Source organism: Rousettus aegyptiacus, unplaced genomic scaffold (assembly GCF_014176215.1).
Source record: "Rousettus aegyptiacus isolate mRouAeg1 unplaced genomic scaffold, mRouAeg1.p scaffold_m13_p_4, whole genome shotgun sequence".
Taxonomy (NCBI): domain Eukaryota; kingdom Metazoa; phylum Chordata; class Mammalia; order Chiroptera; family Pteropodidae; genus Rousettus; species Rousettus aegyptiacus.
This window is the reverse complement of record NW_023416307.1, coordinates 83850308-83877494: the sequence shown is the minus strand read 5'-3', so window position 1 is coordinate 83877494 and position 27187 is coordinate 83850308. Positions and strand designations below refer to the sequence as shown.

Genomic DNA, 27187 nt, shown 5'->3' with positions numbered 1-27187 from the left:
CTACTCCAGCCTCCGAGAACGCTTTGGAGAATTGAGATCAATACGGCACATAAGAAAGAGGCCTAATGACATTCATGAGTTAAAAGACAAATTTGGTGGCCGAGCCATGTTTGAGAACAAATGTAGCAACAAATGAGCTCTGCAAAATCCCAAAGGCAGACAGTGCAAACTCTATTAGCAATTCATGATTAGGTACCCATGTTGTTAGGTGTCACTGTAAACAAAAATTTTAATTTGTAAAAATGATGCCATATTATGATAATTTGAGAAAGTTACTGAACAAAAGCATGATTAGCTTTAACTGAATTAATAATCTGCCACCTGCCTAGAGGTTGCCTCTATGACAGACTCTGATTCCTCACGGTTTTTTCCTGGAGCTTCATGTTATTCCACTTGTTTCTGCTTAAGGCTCTGATCCTCAGTCATTCTTTAGGGTTTTACTATGGGCAGAGCTCTGCTAATCTGAGAATCACAAGAATCTGAAAGGAGAGAAAAAGCTTCAGCTTGTGTATATTTTAAAGGTTGATATCTGTAAACATTGCAATGTCAAGAATGGTAAATATTCCTACAACATTGTCTAGACTGTCTGAACACCAAAATATGTTAGGGAATTTAACTTAACAGGACTTCCAGGTAACCTTCATTTGCTTGAATCTCAACATGGTAAGGGAGTACAGACAGTGTGTTAGGGTTTAAGTTTTAAAATATGATTAGACAAAATATCAATAAATGTAAATGATTTTGTTTAACAAGTTTCATGTGAACCAATATATTGCTCAGCTCACAAAGTTTGCATTTAATTGAAGCTGATCTCATTATACTCTAGGGAATGTAGTCAGAGTTTTGACCTAGCAAACTTCAACACCATTATTGGATCTTTTTCTGTACTTAATGATCCGTATTTGTGTGTTCATATGTATGTATGTGTGTGTGTGTCTATAGAAGTGTAGATAATATTTCAACATTTTCTCCTCAGGAACTGGTACTTTTTATATGATAATGTAAAATGTCAGTTAAAATAGGTACCATTTTTACATACAAAGCATAACAATTTTGTAATGCAATTTTCTTTCTTTTAATTATTTTCCAACCCTACCAATTTCAGCTAAGAGAATGTGTTTTACCTGTAAGTCTGCAAATATAAAGCTGTGATTTCTAGCATGGTGTCATGCTCATGTGATATAACGGCAGTGCAAAACATCAGCAGGAAGAGTCCAAGATTTTCATTCATGAGAGTAGAATCAAGCTGATTATACGTAATGAATTGTAGCCAGAAAACACATGGGCAAGGCAAAAATGTTACTTAGCCCTCCTGGGAAGTAATCACTAGATATCTCAAACATTCTGCTTGCCAATTTATATGAATCAGTTTTATTTGTATGACTTTTCAGATTAAAAAACAAATTATTGAAAATATGGCAGTTACAAATTTGTGGTGAGGTTGGTTGACAAAAATAATAAAATACAAACAAAGAGTTTGCAGATCTCTAGTAAATTTTTTTTTCTTCAGTTTGATAGAACTTTACTATCCTTGGGATTTTACTGAACAAATGTTACTAACGTGGATATGTATGTCCAGAGATATAAGTGCATAAAAATCCTTTGTGCTATTTTGCTCTTGACAAATTATTAAAATTGTTTCATTATTTATGATTAGTATTATTTTCAGGTTATCTCTCAAAGAGCTTTTTATGATTTTTCTAATTAATAATGGTTAACTATACCTTAGTAGCTATGGTTTCTTGTAATTCTAGGGTAAACTCTTTTATGTATTTGATGATAAAACAATAGAAAAACTGGAAACTAAATTATCTAAGAGGTTGTCCTAACATGACTCCAAAACCAGAAGATAGAAAGTGAAAGATTCAGTCAAACAAAATGATATGTAGTGAAAACGATGCACATTTGACTGAATTCAACTGAAAATAAACAAATATAATTATACAAGTACGTGGTTTGCATATACTAGTAGTAGCTTATTATACTTAGCAATGTTAAGCTTTCATATTTACCTGTACATATTTTAATTAAACATTAAAAAAATAATACATAGAAGTTCAGGGGAACAATGACGTTGATGATAGAGGTTTTATTCATCCCTCTTGTGACCACATCAAAGTTGTGACAGAAACACGGAGCAAACAGCAAGTAAAGTTGTCTGGGATTTAGATGAACAGAAGCACTACAACTATGGAGTGAAATAATCAACCTGCAGTGGTAGAAGGTTGGAGGGGACGAAGACACGAGGCTGCCTGGTCCCCAGCAGCTGAGTGGGACAGTACCCAAGCCACATCTAGTTGTGTCCTGAGAGAGTCAGGCGCCCTTCGCTGAGTAGTGCCTAGACTCACACACTGGTAGCGGCTGACCACGGTTTCTGGTGTGGCCTCTTGAGGCAACTATAAGCAGAGCATCTGAGGACTGCTTGCTGAATCTTAACAAGTAGCCCTGAAGGGGCACAGGCTGGGGCTATACTTGGCCTGCAGCTGAATCCCTCTTAGGACTGTGTCACTGGGCACCTACTATACAAAGCCATGCTAATAAGACTAGAAGACTCAGGAGCTTTGCTTAGTACATAGAAATAAACCCAGAAAGGCAGCCAAAGTGGAAAGACAAAGAAATGAAAATCATATGAGAGAACAGAACAGAGATCCAGAAATAATGGAGACAAGTAATCTAACAAATGCTCAATGAACTTAGGGGAAGTGTAGATAAATTCAGCGAGAACTTTAACAAAGAGATAAAAAACATAAAAATGGAAATGGAAATTATAAAAGGGAACCAGTCAGAAATGAAGAACACATTATTTGAGATGAAAAGAATATTAGAGGGAAAAAACAGAGTGGATAAAGAAGAGGATTGAACTACCAATATAGAGGATGAGAAAGCCAAGGGCACTTAATCAGAACTGAAAGAAAAAAAAAAAAAAGCCAAGACTATAATAATAACTTAAGGAGCTTATGGGACACAATTAAATGTAAAAATGTCCATGTCATAGGGGTATCAGAAGGAAAACAAGAAGTTGAAGAGCTATTTGAGGAAATAATGATGGAAAACTTCCCCAACTTGGTGAAGGAAATAGACATACAACCCATGGAAGCTCAAAGAGTCCCAAAAACCAGGAACCCAAAGAGGCCTACACCAAGACACATTAAAATTAAAATGTTAAAGGTTAAATATAAAGAGAATCTTAAAAATAGCAAGAGAAAGGGAATTAGTTACCTACAAAGGAGTATCCATAAGATAGCCGCTGATTTCTCAACAAAAACTATGCAAAGTGGAAGAGTTTGACACAAAATATTCAATATAATGAAAACTGAAGAGCTATAACCAAAAATACTGTATCCAGCAAAGCTATCATTTAGAGTCAAAGGACAGATAAAGAACTATTCAGAAAAAAATAAACTAAAGGCATTCATCATCATTAATCCAGTATTACAGAATATGTTGGAGGGACTTCTTTAAGAAGAAAAAAAATATGTATCACAAACATAAATAAGAAATGGTAATAACTACATTCTTATCAACACGTACCTCAAAAGGAAAAAAAATATATAAGTGCTCCAACCAAAAGATAGAGCGTCTGAATAGATGAGAAAACAAGACGCCTACGTATGCTGCCTATAAGAGACTCACTTTAGATTAAAAGACACACAGAGATTAAAAGGAAGGGGATGGAAAAACATATTGCCTTGATGGGCCTAGAAGGTACATTGTGCTGAATGAAATAAGTCAGATAAAGACGAATATTGTTTCACGTACATGTGGAATCTAAACAACAAAATCAACAACAACAACAACGAACAGAAATGAACTTATAAACACAGAGAATATTTTGAGGGCTACTAGATGGGAGGCAGGTTGGGAGCGGTGAAAAATGGCAAAGGGATTAAGAAGTACAAATAGATATTTACAAAATAGACATGGAGATATAATGTGTAGCATAAGGAAAATAGTCAACAATATTGTAGAAAATATGTAAAGGGGAAGAGGACTATTAGATTTAGTGATTACTTTGTGAGTTTTATAGATCTTTAATCACTATGCTGTAGAACTAAAACTAATACATTATTGTATGCCAACTATAACTAAAAAAAAAAAAAACTCATTGAATTTTACAATGTAAAAAAAAAAAGACATAGCTGAAAAATGAATATGGACAAATGCCCATAATCAGTAATGAATTACTAGTAAATTCATAAATATAACTAAGACCCTGGTCTTAAGTCAGTTTTTGCACTATTGACTGAGGCTTGGCAACTCCTAGGAGACAGAATTCCCACATACTTGGGAAGTCAAGTATATTATTTCTAGTCGAAAGGCAGTAATGACTGTAATAAATGAAGGCTGACCTCAGTTTAAACAAGTGGATATTTTTTTTTGAGCAAGCAGGTTACAAGTGCCAATAGATCTATAAAATTTCCTAATGTTCTTCCATCTTTATACATTTCCATTGATATACACCAAAAAAACCCTAATGAACTTAGAATGGGCATTCATTTTTTCTTCTAATAGCGTGTAATATCCAGAATTATTAAATATAATTGATATCATTTTTATCACATCTGAATCTCTCACAAAAAGTCATCAAGAAGAAAGAATATATATATGAACATATATATATATACACATACATATACATATGCATGATCATATGCAAATTATATAATTAAAAATAATATGTAATATTTGCAAAGATCAGGCTTTCTCTATCATCAAAGTAAATTGTTTATTGGTTTTACTTAAGTCATTCTGCTTAATTAAAGACAAGGAAAAACATGAATAAATCAAATTGTATTTTAATTTAACAAATATTACATGTGTTATAATAATTGTAAGCCTAAGACCTTGAAGTGAGAAGGAGGGAGACTGGCCGGAACATTCTACGAAAGCAGAGGTTCTCTACACTCTCAGCATATTAGAATCATCTAGTGGGGATATTAGTACATGTGCTGCTGAAGTGAGCACAGTCTAGAGAAAATTTTAAAACAAGAATACCAGTGTCTATACTATATCCCTCGGGATTCTGACTTAGTGGCCTGGAAACCCAGGTCACAAATCACTTATTTGAAAACAAGAGTGAAACTAAGTACAGGTTGGTCCTCACAATTTTGGGAAATTCTGGATTTTTTCATTAAGGAATTCTGTATTTTTTCACTGTCATGTTATTTGAAAGGTAATATGATAGTCAATTAAAAAAATTATTTGAAGCCAGTGCTGGTCAGTTTGTAAAATGGAGTTAGTAGACACCATTTTACATGAAGTTAGGTTGTTTCTGGAAATAATAAATAATGACATAACAACACTTGAAAATTTTTTTTTTCAAATTGCTCTTCACTGATAAATAAATCCTGGATATTATTAAGGTAAAATAAATGTATCATTGTAATGTATAGACTATCTCTTCCTTATCAAGAACAGAAACCTGGTTTAGTACATTCTTGTTATTTTCTTTTTTATTATTAATTCTTATAGTTAATATTTATCATATACTTATGAGGGATCAGTCACTTGTTCAGTGATAGGTCTACATGATCATATTTTAATTCTCACACAAGCTTATGAATAAGGTATTATTAATATCATCCTGAGTCTTAGCTAAAGGTCACATGACAAATTATCTTAATAATATAGGCACATGAATGGGATGACTTACAGAGACAACCATGCTCTTTCCCTATCATATTTGAATAAATACTACAACATCATATCAATGAAATCAGTGTAGTATTGGTACAAAAACAGATGCATAGATGAACGTAAGAAAACAGAGAGCTTTGAGGCAGGCCCCTGTATATATGGGATATGATCTATGAAAAGTTGTTGCCAGCTGAGAAAGGGCAGATGATTGGTAGATAGCATGGAGAAAATGGACTTATTATACATAGAAAAAGAAAATATCATGTAAAGAACGTTCTTAACAAGTATTAAAAATCAAAACATGAAAGGCAAACCTTGTTAATAAAAAAAAGTAGGTGACTATGTGACTAATTCAAAATTAAACCCATAAAATAAAATGTGGTAAGATTTTTATAAAAATGAAGGATTTCTGTTTAAGATGCCATGGGGATAGCAACCAGACAAATGAGTTAAGGGAAAAGATAATTGAAATATGTAAAATCAACAAATTGATCCTAAATATCAATCAAAAGAGGCAATTACAAGATAAAAATTAGCAGTGTATAATCAGGAAATTTTCAAAAAAGGAATCCTAAAAGTTTACTGTATATAAAGTGATACTCTAACTTTTGAGTAACTGGAGAAATAAAAATGAAGTGATATATTTATACACCTGATAGATTGGTAACCTCATGAACTCATGGAAGTGTAGAGCAGTGTAGACGTTCTGGAGAGTAATGTGGCAATCTGTCAAGTCCAGTTTACCTCTAGTTGAAAAAACAGTCAGTATTCTTAAATCCGATTTGGATTTTACATATGAATTTTATTTCATGAGTTTCATGTCTACTGCGAAGAGAAATAGAGAAAGAAAGAATAATCTTCAAATTAAATTAATATTGATATTGTTAAAATATTTATATTTATGCATTGTTTTGTCCAAATTAGAAGAAAGGTCCAAGTGCATTGAGAAAAGTTTTAGTGTAATATGTCTGTGGTGGAAAGGGTACATCCCAAAGTTACATATTATTAGCCTGAACGATGTCAGTCAATCTCAGTAATGTTGGTTATGGCCATGAATTGGTATTTATGAAGCTCCTACTGTGAATATGGCTCTAGGACACATTTATTTTTGTAGAATGGGTTGTCTCTGCTGGTTGTCAAGGGTCTCTAAAAGCCTTAGTTTGGATTCTAATTCTTACTTTTTTTGCGTCTGTCAAATCTGAAGTAAGGTATTGTATATAGAAAAGTTCTTGATTATCCTGAAAAAGCTCATAAATTTAGTTATGGTAACAGAATTGCTATTTACATAGCTGGATACCTTGCTTAAAAGTAAAGCAACTCGACTAGCTGAAAAAAAATACCCTAACAATTATTTATTATTAAAAAAGCAAATATTCCATTTTTTAAATTAAAAGAATTTGCCATATGAAGGAAAAGATATCTTTGTTTTGCTAGTTAAGAGGTTTTTAAAAGCCTATAAATCAGAGATTTACCATATTTATCATTTATGAACTCCCTCTGGGAAACATAAAGCTGTATACCTTTTATTAGAATCTACTACTATAGCTCATTTTTACTATTGTTATGTCACAGTCTTGGAGTTTTATTAAATTACCAACATTTTTAATGAAGCTTAATTGTCTCAAATAGTTTTTCTTCTACTTCAATAACATGACTGAGAAAACAAGACAAATAATTTTATTTTGATAATATTTAGAAAGAACTGGATTTCTGTTAGTATTTTACACATGTGATATATGAATTTAAATCAACAAATGAGTGAATTTAGTGAATTAATTATCTTAAAAATAAATTATTTCTGTGCAGACCTACAGTCTTAAGCAAGGGCTAAGACTGTATTCAATTTTAATTAGAATACTTTTGAGTAAGTACTGGTATAAATTAAAACTTCCATGATATTCAAAGTAGAAAAACTAGGTTATAAACAGTATGCATGGATTAAAAAAAATATTTAAGTTAAAATATAATATGTAATACCAAAACATAAGAATGATAAATAGCAAGTATTTATCATCCTCACATTCAATATCTGAGTGCCCAAAATACTGAGGTTGCACAAGAAAATGAATGTTATAACAGGATTATATTCACTAACAAAGACAGCAGTTATAAATACATTCCCATATATTATCTCTCTCCACTTACATCTGCACCTATCCCCACTCGTTGAATCAGTCTTCGTAGATTTGTCTCAGCTAATCTAATAATCCAAAGCAAATACAACACATATTATTTGTAATGTAAAATTGGAAATCTTCTCACAAATACAGAATCTCACAAAGAAGAGATTTCCATGAAAGTGTTGTGGGAGAACTGCTTATATATCAGAAAAACATTGACACGTAAGATTTTTCAGTTAGACCGGTTAAAGTTTGATGAAAAAATCCATAAGTGTGAGAAGACAGGTTCCATCTAAACAACGAATGTGATAATCTTGGTAGAATCAAATGTGCAGTGATGAATTTCATATTCTGTCATCATATCATGTTTGTCAGAGAAATGGCGTCAAATTCAATGCTTGAGTCATTATGAGTTAGAGAAGTATAAATGTAAAACATATTTTATTGAATATAACACAAATTACCATTTCTAGGTTGTAGTTTATTTTTTTTAAGTCCTAATTACTTTTTCAAATTTAATGAAATTCTGCACTTGTCTTTTGTGTATATGTGTGTAAATTCTCTTTATGTGTACTCGTTCATTAGGTTTACAGGTAAAAACATGAGAACTGCTTATTAAAATGTTGGGTGGTGATGATTTTATTTTTACTTTGTGTTTTTATTTTCTAAATTAGCTATCCTGAGAAAGTATTATTTATGTAATCATTAGTAAACCATCACTATAAGCAGTTTTTAGAAATTGGCTGACACTCTTGAATTGCTTAAGCAAATGAAGTGTATTCATTCACACATTTGTAGTACTCAGTGGTTTTAAATGTTTTCTCATTTATTTATTTTTACTTACAACTGACATTTGATATTATTTTAATTTCAAGTGTTAAATATTATTCCTTTTTAAAATTATGACTTGTCTAAAATAAATATTTAAATAATTTTAAACTCAAAGAATACAATTTTTTCTTGAATTTTACCAAAAAACATTTTTTTTTAATTTCAGTAGAATACAGGTGTCTATAAAAAAAACAATGTAGCTAATTCCTGATAGAACAATCAAATAATTTACTACTATATTTCAGAAAGCCAGCTCAACACCAAAAATACACTATAGATTTTTTATTTCATGTTCTGTTTAAATCACCCTTAAAACTTCATTTTTTTGTTGTTGTTGTTGATTTGGTTGATTGTGATAATTGCTTACAAAGCAAATTTAAGTAAATAAATTGATTTTTATCAACTATCTTTTTTGATTTGATACATAAAATATGCTCCAAGATACATCTGTATAAATGTCTATCTAGTTTATGCAAGGCAATGGAAATACTGAGAAAGTTACAACTGTTTGTATAATTGAAAAGATGCCTTATATTAATTTGCTTTATTTTATTTTAAAAAATTATTTCACAAATTTTATTTCATGAAAAGTGACCTTATTTGAACTTTTTCTCAGCATTGCACTATTTGCCTAGTCACTTTTAAATATCAGTACCAAAATCCTAACATCCATCCAATTACTTTTACAGAATTAATACTGTCATTCTAATACTCTCATTTGAATTAAGTTCTAGAGAAATTTGTTATACTACAATAAAATGATAATCACTTAGATTTGTTTCCAGAAGCTTCTCTTTATCTCATTTTTACTTTAAAGATAAAAAAAGAATCATTAATTATTGAGTACAATTCTGAATTTCTCCTTATACAACTTTTCTTCTCTTATAACTACTATTGTTAATGAAAACTTTAGAAATAGATACAAGGTAAAGTTTAAAACTTAAGGTACATTACATGTACAGTAAAGGCGTGGTGAATAAAGGTATCCTGTCTCTGGGTAGAGTAATGTCTTGGTTAAATTATAGAGTGAATAGTTTAACAGATTATTTTTGGAACATTTTAACTAATGAGAAATTCTGTGGAAAACACTTATTCCAGAAATAATAATTTGGTTCTGTTCAGTTCTTTGTGAAAGGACTTTATGTGTCTCCACTGGTTCTTTTTAAATTGAAAACATCTAAATCGCATTTGAGAAAAGATAATGAACAAATATATTTACTCATAATAATTATGTGTTGTACATATTTTAAAACATAAATTGAATGGCATAGTGTTTTATGTAGGGCATCATATTCTTGATGTTAAGGTACATCATAGTACCTATTTATAAATTTTTAAATGGAAAAATGTGTTTCAGGCATTTGTTTCTAGATTTAAATATTTAAGAGCTGAGGTCATGTCTAACTTGAATGGGCATTAAAATCCCAAAACATCAAAAGTATATTTTACAAATTTTAAGTTTTGGCCAAAAGTTCTTATTTCTTTTGATTTTAGTTTAACATAGCTATGTCAATCTAGGGTGCTTTTTTCAAAGTTCTATTATATATCATTTTTTAAGTGCAGATGATAACATAAAACATAAAACAAGCAAAATATGCTACATTATGTAATGCAATCTGATAGAACCACAGTAACCCTTAAAATTAATATTAATATTAATGTTAATTTCTTGAAACTCTTCAATTTCAAATTATGAAATATTTTGTGCATATAGAAAACTACACAAATATAATAGACACTCATCTACACATCACATAACCAATAATTAAATTTTTGCCATATTTGTATTGTTCTCTTTTTAAATAGAAACAAGAATTTATAGATATTGCTATAGCTGTACCTTTCTCCTTTTCGACTCCTTATTTTCCCAGAGATACCTAGCATCTTAAAGTTGATGTAAGTCATTCCCATGTATGCCTTTTATTTTCACTACATAAGTCCTCTTATCTCTTCTGTAAAATTAAAGTATTAATACTTAAGAAATTGATATATCATTGTTATTAGTTTTTTAAAAATTGTATTAGAACGAACTGAATAGCACTAGAATTAAAATCGACTAGACTGCTGCCGAGACTTCAATCTTTAAAATTGATTTTGGGGGAATAAAAAGCCCTTTATGTAACAGTTATTATGAAGTGTTCCGTTTTTTTCATGACCTTTGGTTTCCCACTTGTATAATCATTTATACTGAAATTCATTAGCCTGCTGCTGAAGAGAAGCACTAAAGGCTATATAAGTAACCGTGGGTTAATTGGATAACTGTGGTAATTTGAAAGCTTATACGTGCTGACTTTGCAATTATCAATAATACATGAAGCTTACTGCAGATAACCCCTACTGGTATGGGAAGCAATTGAGGATAGATGCTATATTCTCTGGATTTGATACTTGTGGCAAATCAAGAAAATTGCTTTTAATCTGTCTCTGACCCAGTTTCCTCATCTACAAAATGGAGATAATAGAACTTACTTTGCTAAATTATAATGAGGATTATATAAAATAATGTCACATAAACAGTGCTAAATGCCCACTAGATGTAATTATCACAGTGAATGGAAATTTGGTACATTTTATAGTTTCAAAAATAATAAAGTTATTAACTCATTGGCAGACTTGGAAACTGTAATGTAAAGAATTTTCATTTCCACATTTCCTCTTAGTATCCCATTTCCTGATTAAGTGAGACAAAAACATCTCTAATGAACTTCTTAGGCCAGTTTATCCTATGTGTTATTTTTGGAGGCCTAGCTCCTCTTCTCCTTCCAATGATTTTGTAGGCACCTACTTGCCTGCATTAAATCCCTTTCCTATTAAAATTGCTAGGGTTATTTCTAATTTCTTCAACTCTAACTTCTTTCAAAACTTTTGTCAGATTATGGAAACACTGGCACACCATGCCATAGAGGCTAGTTGTCAGCCACAGGACATACAGAATGAGAATATGGAATTTGTTAATTCACCTGCTTGATTTGAAGTACCTGAAATCTGAATGCAATTTAAAAATGAGACTTTGGCTGTTTTTACTATAAAGTGACGAAACAGTACTATGATATATCAAGAGTGGTGACTTACAATGGAATGTCAATTGAGATAAGGCTTTGGTGGTCTCTATAGTTCCTGCAACAGGCTATTATGACATTAATGGAGAATACAAGGACAACATAGGTGGGCCACAAGATTCTCATTGCACTGAATCATTTAGAGAAGTGATATACCTAACATTTAAAATTCTTGTCTCAAGGCACAATCAAGGAACAGAGACTCACTTTTGACGTATAGCTTCAGGGCTATTGTAGCTGAAAATATGACTCAACAATGCTGCACTGGGTGAAAATTTAGAACATTGACTGGGGAAGTGAAGGAACCTGAAAACTGGAAATGGAATATGTAGATCAACCTGAACACTCCAGACCCCTAAATTCCACTGATCCTTCCTTGCCACCAGATAGAATTCTTTCTTCCCATCAAAGGATGCTGAGTCTGCCTTGCTCGGAGACCTTGAGGCAATTATGTTAAAGGATGCTATTCACCTCACACCCTACTCTATCATTTCTAATCACCTCCAGAGCAAAGATCATATTCAATTCCCAACACATCATAGCTACAATACCAACCCAGGAAGAAAAGCCTTAATAGATTTTGCTAATTTAGATCAACATAAACCTGGAGGGTATCTATGGGTTATGATTCTAAATGAACTATACCAAAAAAGAAAGAAAAAATGATATTAAAGCTGTTGCATTTATTAATATGATTGAATTTAACAGGGAATCAAAGTGCTAGTCTGAGCAGCTGGAAGTGGTTCTAGCTGTGCGCTTAGTATTAACTGAAACTTAGACTCAAATGACATGTTTACTAAAGCAAGTTTAGATGCCAGAAATTCTTTGGCATAATGAAGAGGGAAGGATTCATATGGCTATCAAGCATTTGACATATGGCTACTTCAAATCAAGATATGAAGTGTAAAATGGTTGAAAAAATGTAAACTATCTCAATAATTTTTATATTGATTACATATTGAAATAATATTTTGTACATATTAGGTTCATAAAAATATAATTTTAAAAACAATTTCACTTTTTTATTTTTACTGTGCTTTAAAATATGCCTTCTAGAAAATTTAAAAGTATACATGTGGCTTGCGCGTAGAGCATACATTTATATTTCTATTAGGCAGCAATGACGTGGAAGGGTTCACATATTTGAATAAATTTATCATTTGTGATTACTTACCCATCTTCCAATGTATCTCCTGAAAGCACACATAGGACAATATCTTCAACAAGGCATTTGATACTATACTCAAAAGAGGAGCTTCCACATCTCTGAAAAGTATTTTAATATTTGTTCTTTGTAGGCAACGGATGATATTAGGAAGCACTACCATTGCAATTAGTCCCCTGATTTCAACATGGATGATAGGATCACGCAGTGACCAAGACCAAATGGTAACAGTTAACTACCTGAAACAAAGTGAGCATGTTTTTCACAGTAGTCAACAGACTCCCAAGAATGTTTTGCTGTGGTTTACAGGTCTTAATTCACTAAGATGAAAGTAGTCGTGAAGTTACAAAAATATAATTAAGTTTTTGATAAAAATTTTTTTCTAAATGTAGTGAAAAAGATTTGATTTGAGTCATGTGTTGGACAGTGATGTTCTAACACCCAATTGCTAGACTGTGGGTCCCATATGGGAGACCCATTGCTGAAGGAGAGACCAGGTGGCCATGGGAAAGGACCATGCAATACCATCACATTTATGTACTATAACTTTATTTATGGACTTCTCTAAAAAAAACCCTGCTTATGAAGATGTCTGATTTGAAGAAAAAAAATGCAGTTTGTTTGATATTTCTAATACTTCAAAATCCAGAATACTATTGTGGTTCATCACTAAAATGATAGTTTTACCCTAAGTACATCTTCTAGTGTGCTCTTAAATCAAATCCATTTTGTGACAATTTTCCCATTTACTGAATGCATAGTTCAATTGATTGTCAGGATAACACATTGTCTCCTTGACCCATTGAATGAGGACTTTTTATTTAAATAATAGGAAGCCCTTAGAATTGCCACACCACATAAAATCAAAAAAAAAAAATCAAATGAAAAGTCATACCTCTGTAAAAATATTAGTCAATTAGTGCCAATTTCTAGGAGTTGAAATATATAGTGGGTGTTTATCTTTATCTCATCCCCATTAAACTTACATTTTTGGCCTGTGCAAAAGGGAGATAGATCTTCAAGAATGACAATGATTATTGTAAACTTAATCAAATACAGATTTAAAAGTTAAAGACTCTTCCAGATATTGCTTATTTGTTAGAGAAAATAAACAGAAATCCTAGCACATGAAAGCAGCTACTATTCTAGCAAAATAATTTTTCTGTCTCCAGTAAATAATAATATCAATATAATCTTGCTTTCACTTGGTAGGTGTGGCAGTACATAATCACTTTCTTATCCAAGGGCTACACCAACTCTCTGTCTTTGTTTCTATAGGGTCTTGATCATCTCATTATCCTCGACTCAACATTCTTGTCCCACTAGATTGTTGAAATCATCCTCATAGATTTTGTTAAGTACTAAGCAGCAATTACTCTTTGTGTCTATTGCAAGGCATAAATGTTTCAAAAGATGGGAGATAAATCCAATCAGAATTTAGGGCTCTACCTAATTTTGGGGAGGATTGGGTCATGTCAGTATATTTTTGCCAAAATGAAAGGTAAGTGGCTGCTCCTTGACCCGCATTTGTCTCTGTGTTGGGTATCTTTGGATAAGGAAAGAAACATGTACCGCATTTGGATAAGCTATGTCATTCTATTTACCAACTACTTATAATGTTATTTCTTTTGACTGTGACCAGAGCAAGAGAAATTGAGCTTGTCGTGCCAATCAGTTCTGTTATTTGGGCCATGTGACTGAGGAAATTCAATTGTGAAGCGGTGGAATGTGCTATGGTGCTTCTGACAAGTTCAGTTAGTAGAATAACTGCATAGATCAATGAAGGCTTTAGAGAAAAGCAATGACATCTTTGGGGAAAAACTAAACTTTTTTGAAATCTAGTTTCTGTCTTGCAACTTGGGTTTAGGAGTGATTAAACTTCTGGTCAAGGAAAATTAAATTTCTCACAAATCATGCAATCATCATGGACTAGATAATGTTTAATCTTCTAAATCATAAAGTTTGGTGTACATAGCATCATACCTCACCAAGTGGAATTGGCATAGGCAAAACAAAATTAGGCTCAAGCATGTACTGAAAGTCCAAAAACATCCCATTCATGGTGTATTTATTCCTGCTACTCTGTTCCTTTTCTCTCAATCCATGCATATGGTCATCCGAGTTGTGTCTCATAATCAATCAACAGGAGAAAAACTATAGCTGATGTACATTTATTTCTCCATAACATATCAGTATTGGTTGGAAGTGGACTCCTGCTCAATTATAGCCCATACAAGAATGCCATGAAGGACACCGAAAAAGTATACTTATTTTGGGAAGAACTTTGTATGGTACAACCGGTTGTCCACTTTACCTGAAAGGAGAGTTGACTAGAGGTATGAACTTAGATTGATTCAGAGAGTGCCTAAAGGGTTGGATGCATTTCATGGGGTGTTAGAAGGGAGACTTTTGAAAAACCCATAATAAGGAAATCTGTACAGGAGGTGTGAGATGTGCCCTTTGAAATGAATTCAGAATTGAGAATATCAGTGTCCTGAACACTTACAAATAAATGTGTTACATAAGATGTTTTTAGTGAACGGGTGACAATGTTGACCTAGATGTCATTTATTATCTTCCTCCACCATCCCATGGCTTGCACAGTTGGCTCATGAATAATATGTCCAGGTAGCAGGGAGAGAACTTATTTATGAGCTGAAAGACCTAGTATTACTGTCATCAAAACTGAATGGCCACCAATGTTGCTGAGTGTCCAGTTGACCCATAGCACAGAATAATGCTAAAACATCAATATGATACAATAGCATGTAGGGTCCACCCAGCCAAGTGGGTGATAGGATAATTATATCAAACTCCTTTCATCATGGGAGAGGAAGAAGTAGTATGCTCTCACTGGAGTATAGATTCTGTGAATGAATTTTATTTCCTTCCCACTATGCTTCTGGCAGACCCATCACCCATGTAATTACTGTATGCCTTATTCTACATCAGGTTATTATACATAACATGGCTTCCGAGCAAAGAAATTATTTTTAAGCAATGAATTGAAGGAAAGGACAGACTGTTTCTACAACTGTGGAATGATAAACTGCATATTCATTATATTTAGTTATGGAACCATTTGGGTTCCTTATAAAGTTAAGTTCCTTTTCTCAAGAAAGAAGTATATGTTGTGAACCAATGACAAATTTCTTGTGTCTTGCATTGCTAGTCTAATAGTGATTAGTGTTATTCTCCAAGCATTTCTCATTTTTCTTCCTCCAAACTCCGTGATAGAATTATACGTCCCTACTCTATTGAAGTTAGATATGTTTATGACTTTGTTTGGATAAATAAAAGAGCATAAGTTATTTCTGTGCAGAAGGTTTTAAAGCCAGCTCATGATTCTTTTCCTTTCCTTCTTTCCTTCCTTCCTTCCTTCCTTCCTTCCTTCCTTCCTTCCTTCCTTCCTTCCTTCCTTCCTTCCTTCCTGTAACACAGGGATACAATTTAATGATTGCTTTTTCTTGTTGTTGTTTTACAAGTCAGGTGCCATAAACATTCAATAATCTGTCTTTAAAAGTATGTTTACATATCAACATCCATGGACCGAGTATAATACTTTTCTCAAAGTAGGCACACAATATGTAAGTTTAAGTAAATGAATAAATAATTATCCAAATATTTCATGGAGAGTAGAATATACATTTTATATAAATTTGCAAATTAGTATGTTATCTTCTAGAACCAAATATAAAATACTTAAACATATGTAACCACTAAAATGTAGTGTTAATTTTATTTTGTTCTGTAGTTTATTTTTCTTACATTTTCTCATTTTCTATCAATTCTGTGAAATATTTTAAGTTAAAAAGCACTCTAAAAATGGTTTTACAAGATATAGTTCTAGTTCTTAATTGATACCACAATATAACCTACTGTCATAGCTAACTGTAGCTGTGGTACCAACCTGTAGTTCATTCAAAAGTTTCTTAGCATCAATGTAAATAGTAATAAAGTGTTTTATAGCAAATCCTTATTTAGCACTCTTGACTGCTAAATATCTGTACTGTCCTGGTTAAATCATGATAGTTTTCAGGGTCTCAATTTCTTCACTGTAAACTGATGAATTTGTGTGGATTTTTTTATGCTTTATCTATAAATTGGGAGCTTCAGATGTATAGTAGAAAAAGATTGGTTAGAGTCAAAAAAATCAGTTTGAAATTTTTACTTATGACAGCTCTTTTGACATCAATGAAAAAACTAGAAAATTTACATATAATAAAAATGTTCTAAAAACGTTGGTAGACAATAACTATCAAGGATGTTTCCTAGAAAGCTGGAAAGAAAATAATAAAGAATTAGAAATTAGAAAAGAAAATACAAGAGGCCTAATGACTCAATTTAAGAGAGTCACTTTCTGACTAATAGCAATTCTAGAGGAGAGCAGAGAAAAGATGAGGCATTATCAAATCAATCAATCAATCACTCAATTAATTAATTAAGCAAGCAAGCAAGGAAGAAAATTTCCCATAATAGAAATAAATGATTCTCTAAGTTAAAAGGGTCCATCTAGTACCCAGCATAACCAAGGAAAACAAACTAGCAAAGACAGAGAAGCCACCAAAAAGAACATTATGGTAACTCCTCTTTGTTTTTAATGTGTTTAAAGTTCTATTATGATGTGCTATCTGTAGAATAGGCTTCAGTTAAAAAGAGAATAAACCAGAAACAAGAACGAATGAGATCCAGGAGATAGGAGATCTAACATAAACAAGTGATGGAAAAATTCCCAAGTCTAGAGAGAAACCATGCAATTTGGGACAAAATTATGAAGAACGTTATGAGATATCCAGGAAAATCTCAGAAGGATGGAACATTAGATATAATTAAGCATTTAGGAAGCTATGAACTGGAATTATTAAATTCAGAAAATCTTTTATAAAGAAGGGAATGATATTATAGTATTCTACTTGGCTTTATAGTAGAATTACCTAGGGACAATTTTCTTAGTCATACAAATGTAAACTCTGACTATTAATTTAACTAAGAATGTGATAGTGAAAGAATGAGGACAAAAGATTTACTAGATAATGTTTAAAAATGACAAATTAAGAAATATACGTAGACACATCTTACTTAAAATATAAAGGAAATTACCGAAAGAAACATGTAATAGTGTAAGAAAGAGGTCATTTATGGGAAGTGGATTCGAGAATAGGGAGGTGAATAGAGAAGTGTTTGTATCCTATTTGATTTTTTAAAAATATATATATGCATTAGTTATTGCAATAATAATAAATGTTAGTTGAGAATTAGCAGAGACCTAAACTATTGGTAACTAGTACAGTTGTGTAGAAGAAACATAGCTAGAAAAAACATTATCTCTATTAGGATTTCTGACATTGGTAGCTAGATTTTTACTTGAATAGACATTGGCATAATTTTGGTAGTTGTTGGTTTTGAAATTTTTAAATTTATATTTAGTTTTTCTTACAATATGCTATTATAAATATAGAAAGCTAATTCTTAAAACATAACTATAAAGATGGGATATGTTATTTATAGAAATGGGGACAAACAGTACCTTTTAGACATTACAAATCAAATTTACAGATTTTTTTGGTACTCAGAAAAACAAAGTTAATTATTTTTTCATTAATAATTACTGTTTTATTTAAAAAAAGATTAAGAACATTATTAAGTTATTATGAGATCCCATTTCCCTGGGTTTTTATGTGCCAAAAAACTTTTCTTTAAATTTTGTGTCACTCTCTAAAGCTGTGCAGATTATGTGTATATTTCAGACATTTAAATATTCTTAACATATTACTTAATATTTTCATATTTGTAAAATGCTATATGTACTTCCAGAAGTCAACAAACAATGTACTCTTTTCCGAAGCCCCTTAAAATATTGAATATTACATATTCAGCACCTTTGGGGGATGTGTCTGATCCCAAGTGTTGATTTAAAATCTCATCTTAGTTGTTCTTGCAACAAAGGCAATTAAATAATCCCAGATATTTATGACATGCTTGGTTAAACAGGAAATAGGCTACTTCTCTGTAAATAATGCATGAGTCTACTTTAATAACACACCACGATGCCATCTTAGAAATTGCTGTTCATTCGTTGATGAGTAGGAGAGAGGCCAAAATGTTTTCAAACTTTACATGGCTTTATAATATTGTATCTAGATATGGTAAGGAGAAAAAGAATCAATACATGCTTCTATCCTGATTTTTTCCTGAGACTCTTAAGTAAATCACTTATACAATTTAGATAAGTAGGGTATATGGTTTAAGATGCAAGTACTATTAATAAGAGTATTATTAAGACTGCTATTAACAAGATTATCACTTATCGACTAGATCATTAATAAAATATATAAAGTCATGTGTATAATATGAGATCTATGGATTTTAGTTTGATGTGTACATTTGAGAGGGATGATCCCAAATGGTTGGAGGAGCAGAACAGATGTTGCAAGGACAAATTAGCTTGTAGTGGAAATTATACTCTTTGTAGTGGTCAAAAAAGGGAGAATTAGGGGTATGTGAAAGTGAATGCAAGTGAACTAGTGATCTTTTGGGATTGTTTTATATTTCCCAAAATATCTTTCCCAGAATTATACAGATTCCTTTGGGGAGCTTTACTTATTTATATATATGAATATTAGGGGGAGGGAGAAAAGTCTCACATGTCATCTCAATGAAGTGAAGCAACATGTACTAAAAAAATAAACATCCAGTATATACAATTTACACAGTCATTTTGAGTCAGTATGCAAAACATATAGCCTCCACAAATAATACTTGATACTTTCACTTATTAACATTCATGGAAATTTATCTTGCAACTAACCCATATCAGTGATTGATTTGACAACTGCCTCGTATATTCTCTAAAGTGCTCAATATCTATATTTTATTTCTAACAATGATCTTGCTACTATATTCAGAGTTATCAAACTCTAGACATACCTAACTAGAGACAATTTATGTTAAATATGAGAAGACAGACCATCTCACTTCACTCTGAACTGAATCACCTTCTATATAATATTAAAAAATCTATCAATTCAATTACATGTGATCACAGTAAAGCAAACATACATACACATTTGCACACATGCACACAAAAGAAAGAAATTTGTAGATAGTTTTGAGTAATACTCTGTATGATTACTTCAACTTCAGAGCCAATTAAGTTCTTTCTTTATAATTGTTATCAAACAGACAGAAAAACATACTCTCTATTTAATTTTTCTTATCACTTCCAATGGAGTTTTTAAGAAGCAAAGAAATGGTCAATGTGCAAATAAAAGAGATGCAAATAGCACGTTTTATTCATTGGGTAGAAAAGAGGTTCCTGAATAATCAACAATTTACTGAAACAAAATATACAGAATAAACTTCTTCTGGTACTAGGGTGCTATTTTCTCAGGAACATGAATGTTAGAAGATTATTTTTCAGTCACTTTACATTAAATATGAGGCATTAATTAGTTTCCATGCAGAATATAAAGATAATTATATGTTTATTACCTAGTATTGATTCATCTAATTATATGTTTAATAGAAGAAATTTGACTACAAATTAACCCGAGGGAGAAAAATAAATAGAAATGAAAATTCAAAAAATGCTAAATTTAGTTTTAAATGCATTGTTATTAAAGTTATCAATTCATCGCTCCAACATGATTTATGCTTTGGTTACACGTAATTTTCAGGAAATCCATAAAAGACAAAGAGAGCAAACGCTAGCAGTGTATCGAAACAATGCAGTTGTTTAGACTGTGTGAGCACAAGTGAATAGAAATAGGATGCATTGGTGAATGAGGATACCCATGAAAAAGAACATGACCTCGGACTCCTCCTTTCACAAATATAAACTTCCTTTATATTTGCGGTATTAAGAAATGACATTTACAACTCTGATTCTAGCTAAGTTTCTGGAAAACTGTCATACCAACTCCCTCACAGTCTCACTACCAATGAATTTTGACTTGTTGGTCCTGTAACCTCAGTTCTTAGGTTGAAAGATATAAGTAAAATGAGAATGAGGTAGGTATAAAACTAAAATAAATATAATAAATATTAAATTTGGTTATAAAGGCGTTATTAATTTCAGTGCTAATCCCAAGTGTTTAAAACCCAAAATTATGTAAATGAAGGATAACATTGGAGAAAATTATATCTAAGACAGTGAGAATGCTTCTAAAGTAAAGTACCAGTCTATTATTTTATACCAAAGTGAAATGTGTCTATTGGATTATTCTCTTTTTGACAATATTATTTGTAAGATTGTAATGACACAAAAGAGTTCTCCATTATCTCTAATTCCAATTACCCCCTCTCCCAATAATACACACACACACACACACGCACACACACACACAACCTCCACAGCCCACGACCTAGCAAAGATTATGGAGAAATGTACTAATAAGAACTAGCGAAAATAACATAATAGCTGCTACAAGACCACTATCATGTTATTATCTGATTCCATGGGTTATAAGTGACGTATTTTATTTTTTGCTTTTACCATTTGCTTTTGCCATATGATTTTTAGTCAAATTGTATCTGAGTTAGATGTGTAACTTACACAATTATATTTATGACTATACTTTCAAATTCTGTATGAAACATTTACATATTTCCAGGTAATCATTCTTAGATATTTATAATGTGAATTATTTCCAACACATTCAATTAGTTAATTTATTACTTTTGTGCTTCTTATCTATATAAGGAGTTTATAGATGAGATCACAAGTCATGCAAACACAATCCTGAGAAAATAATTGGTAGTTATGATATTCATCACTCTTGTTAAGAGTTTGCTTTTTGTTTTTGTAATATTCTGTATGATTACTTCAACTTCAGAGCCGATTTTGTAAGATTACAAGCGTAACCCCCCCCCAAAAATGCAGATAATTAAAAAAAAAACAATTACTTTCAAGTAGTCTTTCTTTTACTTTTTATAGCAATTTAGTCAAATGTTAAATCTCTAAGAAAATATTATTCTTCTAAACATATTAGTAAAGTTTGCAGGCTGATAAGCATTCATTAATATTAAAAATAGACATAAAGGAAGCATGCAGTTTTCATGTCAAATTTCTTTTCCCCAAAGTGTTTACTTTAGCAAAATGACTTCCCAGCTGAAGAATGAAGTCTGGAAAATGAGGACAAGAAGTTGTTGGGTTGTTAGCTGGAAGGAGGGATGATTAGATAATTTTACACAGGTGGTTGATGATTGATGAAGGTGGAGGCATTTTATGAGGAATGGGCCATTAGTATTTGGGAAAGAAACACTCTACCTGTATAGCCCAGCGAATTGTCATCATTATCAGAGGTAGGGATTGGCGTCCCGTTGTCGTTCGCCCTTTCTAGGTCTTCAGGGTCTGTCGAAAACAACACCAGAGCTGCTGATGGGGTCACAGTAGTAACAGTAGTTGCCATTTCGATCACAGCATGTCCAGACACAAATAAATCCACATGTGACAGAAAAACACACAAGGACAACACACAGCACACTTCCTCCTTGCCCCTCCTGCAGCACACTAAACTGTGCGGAGGTCTCAGCATCATGACATACAGTTTCTACTTCTTCTCCTTAATTTCCCTAATTCTCTGCTCTGCCTGCACCTTTGCTGCACTTCAAAGCTGGTGAAGGGCTCTGACTGCCCTCTGTGAGGCCGCCAGCACGGACTGAGGGAGCATATGGAGGAGCGAGAGGGCAGGGTGGCTGAATGCTAGCATTGCTAATTTTCTACCTTATTGTTAATCAAAGCTATTGACTGTGATCACTCCCCATCATCGCTTCATCTCCTGCCAATTACAGACTCAAGGGACTGTACCTCATGTGGGTGTGTGCGTGGGGAAGTGCTGTGGGGAAAAATAGGGTCTTGTCAAATAAGAGGATGGATGATAAAAATGTCATACTTTCTCTGAGCAACAGTAAAGAAAGCGGTGCAACATCACATCTTTCAGAAGGCAACATTTATCATCTTGAGAGACTGAGATAAATTTACTGAAAAGAATGTGTAAGTAAAACAACACAAGTTTGGCTTGAATATTTAAAGACATTCTAAATTGCTTGAGTGTCTACATTATAATCATCCAGATAAGTATTTTCATTCATCTATTCTGATTTTTCTTTACTAAAAAGCTTGTTCATATTTTTCAAATGCACATTAATTTTCCTATGCAGAATTTTAGAGATGAGGCTGAACACAGTGGCACTCAAGTTCCAACATTCAGAAGGTTAGTTGCAGTACAAATATTCAGAGAAGCTCAGCAACACTACTACTAATTTCACTTGTGTTCAATCACTCTGTGCGTAGCATCTCTGTGTATTAGATAAATATGAGCAGAGCCTCCAGCTACATCGCACATAAGCAGACACAGACACAATATAACCCAAGTGAGTTCCTCCTAAATCAAATACCATAGAGTCATAGGTCATCCAAATTGTGGTGTTCTACAAGTTTTTCGTTTTTTCGTTTTTTGTTTTTGATTTTTATCACCTTAAACGGCATCTACAGAGGATTTCTCCGTCTGCGAAGCGGAGAAGCGGAGAAGCACAGCTGTTTACTCGAGGAGGAAAGCATGTCACTTATGAATGAGGCGGCGAGTGCACGCAGGTAATGCCCCTTTAGACACATCACAGGGGTCATTAATTTTGTGTCTCTGCGAGTTTTTTTTTTTTTTTCCTACGTAGGTTGACACATTTTGTCTTAGACACAGTTATTCAAATTGTTTTTAGGAATGATTTTGGGATGACTTAGAAATTTTTAAAGAGTATGAAATCTCTAACAAGTCTGCTTTGTGGCTTTATATATATATATAGCAATATATATTTTTATTTACTTTATCTCTCTGCCTCTCTCCTCCCCACTCCATGTGTCATATAATTGATGTGATGTGGCTAGAATGAAGAAGGAAAAGAAAAGGTTCCAATCTGTGCAGACTAAAGGGAAAAAATGCTCATTTTTGCTCTATTCATCCTTCTTTTTCCAGGGATGGCTGTTGTCATTTTGTCCTTAAAATCAAGTCTGCAAGTGATATAGCAAAGAAAGGGCTCACTTTCTACCCCTCCAACCTGTTAACTTATTTGTATGCACAAGTAGTTTAGGTCAGAGTTTTAATCACATCAATAAGAAAGAATGGGAAACAGGCATTTCTGTGTATTTTGAGGCAGTATTAGCACAATGTTCGCTTACAAACTAAGTAACCTTGCTCATGCAGACTCACTAAATGAAAGAAGTTGATGTAGGAAGATAAACAGAAGTTGCTGGTTCAAACTATCGAAGGGCTTTTAAAGGGACATTTCCTGCTTACCCACAATCTTATTTTAAAAGATACAATGTAATGCTTTTACAGTCACCTTAATTTTAGACTAATTGTTCTTAGTGACCAACATACCTTTTCAAATGAAAAACTACTTTTTAATTTATGATGGAATGGTTTATTTAATGTGTATACATAAATTTCTAATCACTTAAAAATACACTAAAAATCCATCCAAACACACCACATGAACTAAATCAATTTCTCTGCAATATATTATAAGACTTTGGGATGAGGCTTGTGTACCCTTCCTGAGAATGAAGACTTTATTACAAAAGCAATGGAGATTATCATTTGAAATTAGCTAATAAAATCTGTTTAAAGTAGATGTTTCACCTATGTCTACCATCCTAAATGGTTTCTAAATTTGTTTTCCTGTTCTCACGCACCACTCTTCTGGTCCCTTCTTAGTCTTAGAAAGGATAGATCATGCATTACTCAATTTTTCATACCATATCTATCCAGCATATCCTATGTACCTAGTACTGCCTTTAATTAGTAATGTACCTAGACCTACGGGCAAAAGATAATTATAACAGAAAATAATCACTTGACTCACTGAATGTGTGCTGAAAGACTAATTCGAAGAGTCTACAAGCTATATATTTAAAGTTTTTATTGTTAAATAGTATTGATTATGTGAGCCATGGATTGGAACATAATGAGGCAAGAGATTATTTAGTGCTTACAATATCTGAAGGAGGTCTTCTCAGCTCCAAGTCTCTTTATAGGGCGATCCAGGCCTGAACCGAAGTATGTACGGCTGTAATTGATATAAGCCACTACCCTATCTAGAAATTCACTGGCACTAGGGTTGCTAGGCTCTATGTGCCTGTTGCCTTCATTAGACTGTGAATTCCCAAGGGTCAGGTACACTGCCTCACATTCCTACTCCTACCACCTTGCACTGGACTTGCAAGATTGTCCAAGCTTAAGTGTATAATCTTTCCTTTAAGATAATAAATGAATTAATGACAAGATGGTAACCAAGGATAAAAATCTCACCTACATGATAGACTCAATCTGAAACAATTTGAAAATACAAAAGTTGCGTTTCTGTCATAGAAAACAAACGGTATAAATTAACTCAAATTCTTTTGTACTCTCTGTATTCATAAAAGCATATAAACATTTTTGTTCAATATAAAAGGAAATCTTGAATCATTAAGTCATAGAAATTCAGGTTTAGATATAGATCAGCTGGACCATCACATTTGACTTTTGTTGCTTTATAAGGCAATCAAGTCCAATTTTATAATTGTACGTAATTTTTTTAAGTTAATTTATTTTAATTAGTTTCAAGTATATAGTTCATTGGTTAGACATCTATATAGTTCATAAAATGATCCCCCCAATTCCTCCTTTCCTCCCCTGACCCTCTATCTAGCCAATGTATTGTTGCTAATTAACTGCATTCCCTGTGTCGTGCTCTCCACCCCCTTGTAATTATCCTTTTTTTTACATTAGATTTTTTTAAAAAGCTGTTTTTCAGTTTAAAATTCTAATCAGGGGATCGCACAGAACTAATACCTCATCTATGAAAGTTTTCTCCCTTGCAATACTCTTTAAATGCTTGTGCTTCATAGGTCTCCAGACTTCTTCCTTTCCTGGCTCAACATGCTCTCTGTAGATCTATTCATTAAAACCCATGGCTTCATAAAATAATACAATTTCCATATTTTTTAATCAGAAGTTTTACCAACAACCAAATCTTATCTCTATTGCTTATTCAATTTCATGTGGATTCCAAAATATCTTCCATCTTCCTTCACTAAACTCTAAACTCTTCATCTCCTTCAACCCACTCCTTTCCTATATTTCCTATCTAGGTTAAGAAAATCAACACTGTATTATATTTTTAATACTTTACAGTTCAGTAAAATATTAATATCTGGGGTTAAAACTGAACTATGGCCTGTATATTTATTGTTTATAATAGATTTTACTACATGGTTTTGTTTTTATTTATTTACTTATTTTTGGAGGGCGTTGTATGCCAAGCTTAAACATAACCATATAATATACATGTTATTTATATAAGATACATAGTGGGCAATCTTATAATAGTCTTCCATAAATTTAGTAAAAGCAATGGCAATAACAAAAATAAATAAAAATCTATATCTTTCTTTACAATGGAAATTATGTTTTTCAGGAAAATTTATCCTTAAATATAACGATTTATTGGAAGTGTTTTAATTAAATGATAAACTTGAAATTTGTTAATCTATATAACAATAACTTTCCAGAGATTTTCCGAACACCTATGCCAAAACATAATGAAAATTTTGAATGAGAAAAAATGTTATATTTCAACCCCTGATCAAATAATTCATTTAAACAAGCATCATCAATGAGTATTAAATCAATTAGGTAAAAAATGATTGGGGACAGAATGTTTCAGTGTCAGAGTTTCACCCCAGATCTTACTTGCTAACTGCAAAGGAAAAAATGTACTTTTATGATGGATAAATCTGGCAATCACTGCTTGAACTCAGTAATCAGATTTAGTATCACTAATAGTGGATAACTAAGAGTGGGAAAACAATTGTGTGACACAATATACAGTATCACCTATGAAGCATTCATGCTAACAATGCTTGCCCTGGATTCAATCAAGATTTGATAGCCAACATAAAATCTACCGGGAAAAAAGTACCCTTAGTATACCCATGTGGAATGTCTAAGAGATGAAGTATCTTTAATTTACTTCCAAGGCTTCAGAAAAGAAAAGTATATTGACAGAAGAACTAAAGTAAATGAAGCATAATATTAGCAGTTACAATCTATCATAACAAATATTTTAAAAAGTTTAAAAGATGGTGGATAAAGACTGAGTCGTCTTAAGCTTCTCTTTAGTCAGCAGCAAAATTTTGTGTAATTATCTTTCTACCGGTGAAATGATTAAAATAGGTAATATTATTTTCGTAGCATGGAAACTCATGTTTTTACCACCATTCAACTCATATTTCTCTAAATAGTTCATCGTACTATGGTAGCCAGTGTTACATTGTGGAAAAGTAGAGGTATAAGAGAAACAAGTCTGTTGTTTAAATTCAGTTTCATTTACTTATT

General features: G+C 32.3%; 1 protein-coding gene and 1 long non-coding RNA gene across 9 annotated transcripts in view; one reads left to right on the top strand and one right to left on the bottom strand.

Annotated features, from left to right (window-relative positions):
• ROBO1 (roundabout guidance receptor 1) overlaps window positions 1-27187 on the bottom strand; it is a 1005278-nt gene that overhangs the window by 434845 nt on the left and 543246 nt on the right. For 2 of the 8 annotated variants that reach the window (XM_036218858.1, XM_036218857.1), the window contains exon 3: window positions 22081-22164. The exons of 2 other annotated variants lie outside the window; for them this stretch is intronic. In XM_036218858.1, coding sequence (XP_036074751.1) covers window positions 22081-22164 — 84 coding nt within the window. Of the gene's footprint in view, window positions 1-22080; window positions 22845-27187 lie in introns of those variants that run through there. 4 more of the 8 variants (XM_016129511.2, XM_016129512.2, XM_016129514.2 and 1 more) reach the window with 3 other exon arrangements.
• The window catches only part of LOC107502374, a 73528-nt gene that overhangs the window by 16140 nt on the left and 30201 nt on the right, over window positions 1-27187 (top strand). The window lies entirely within an intron of this gene.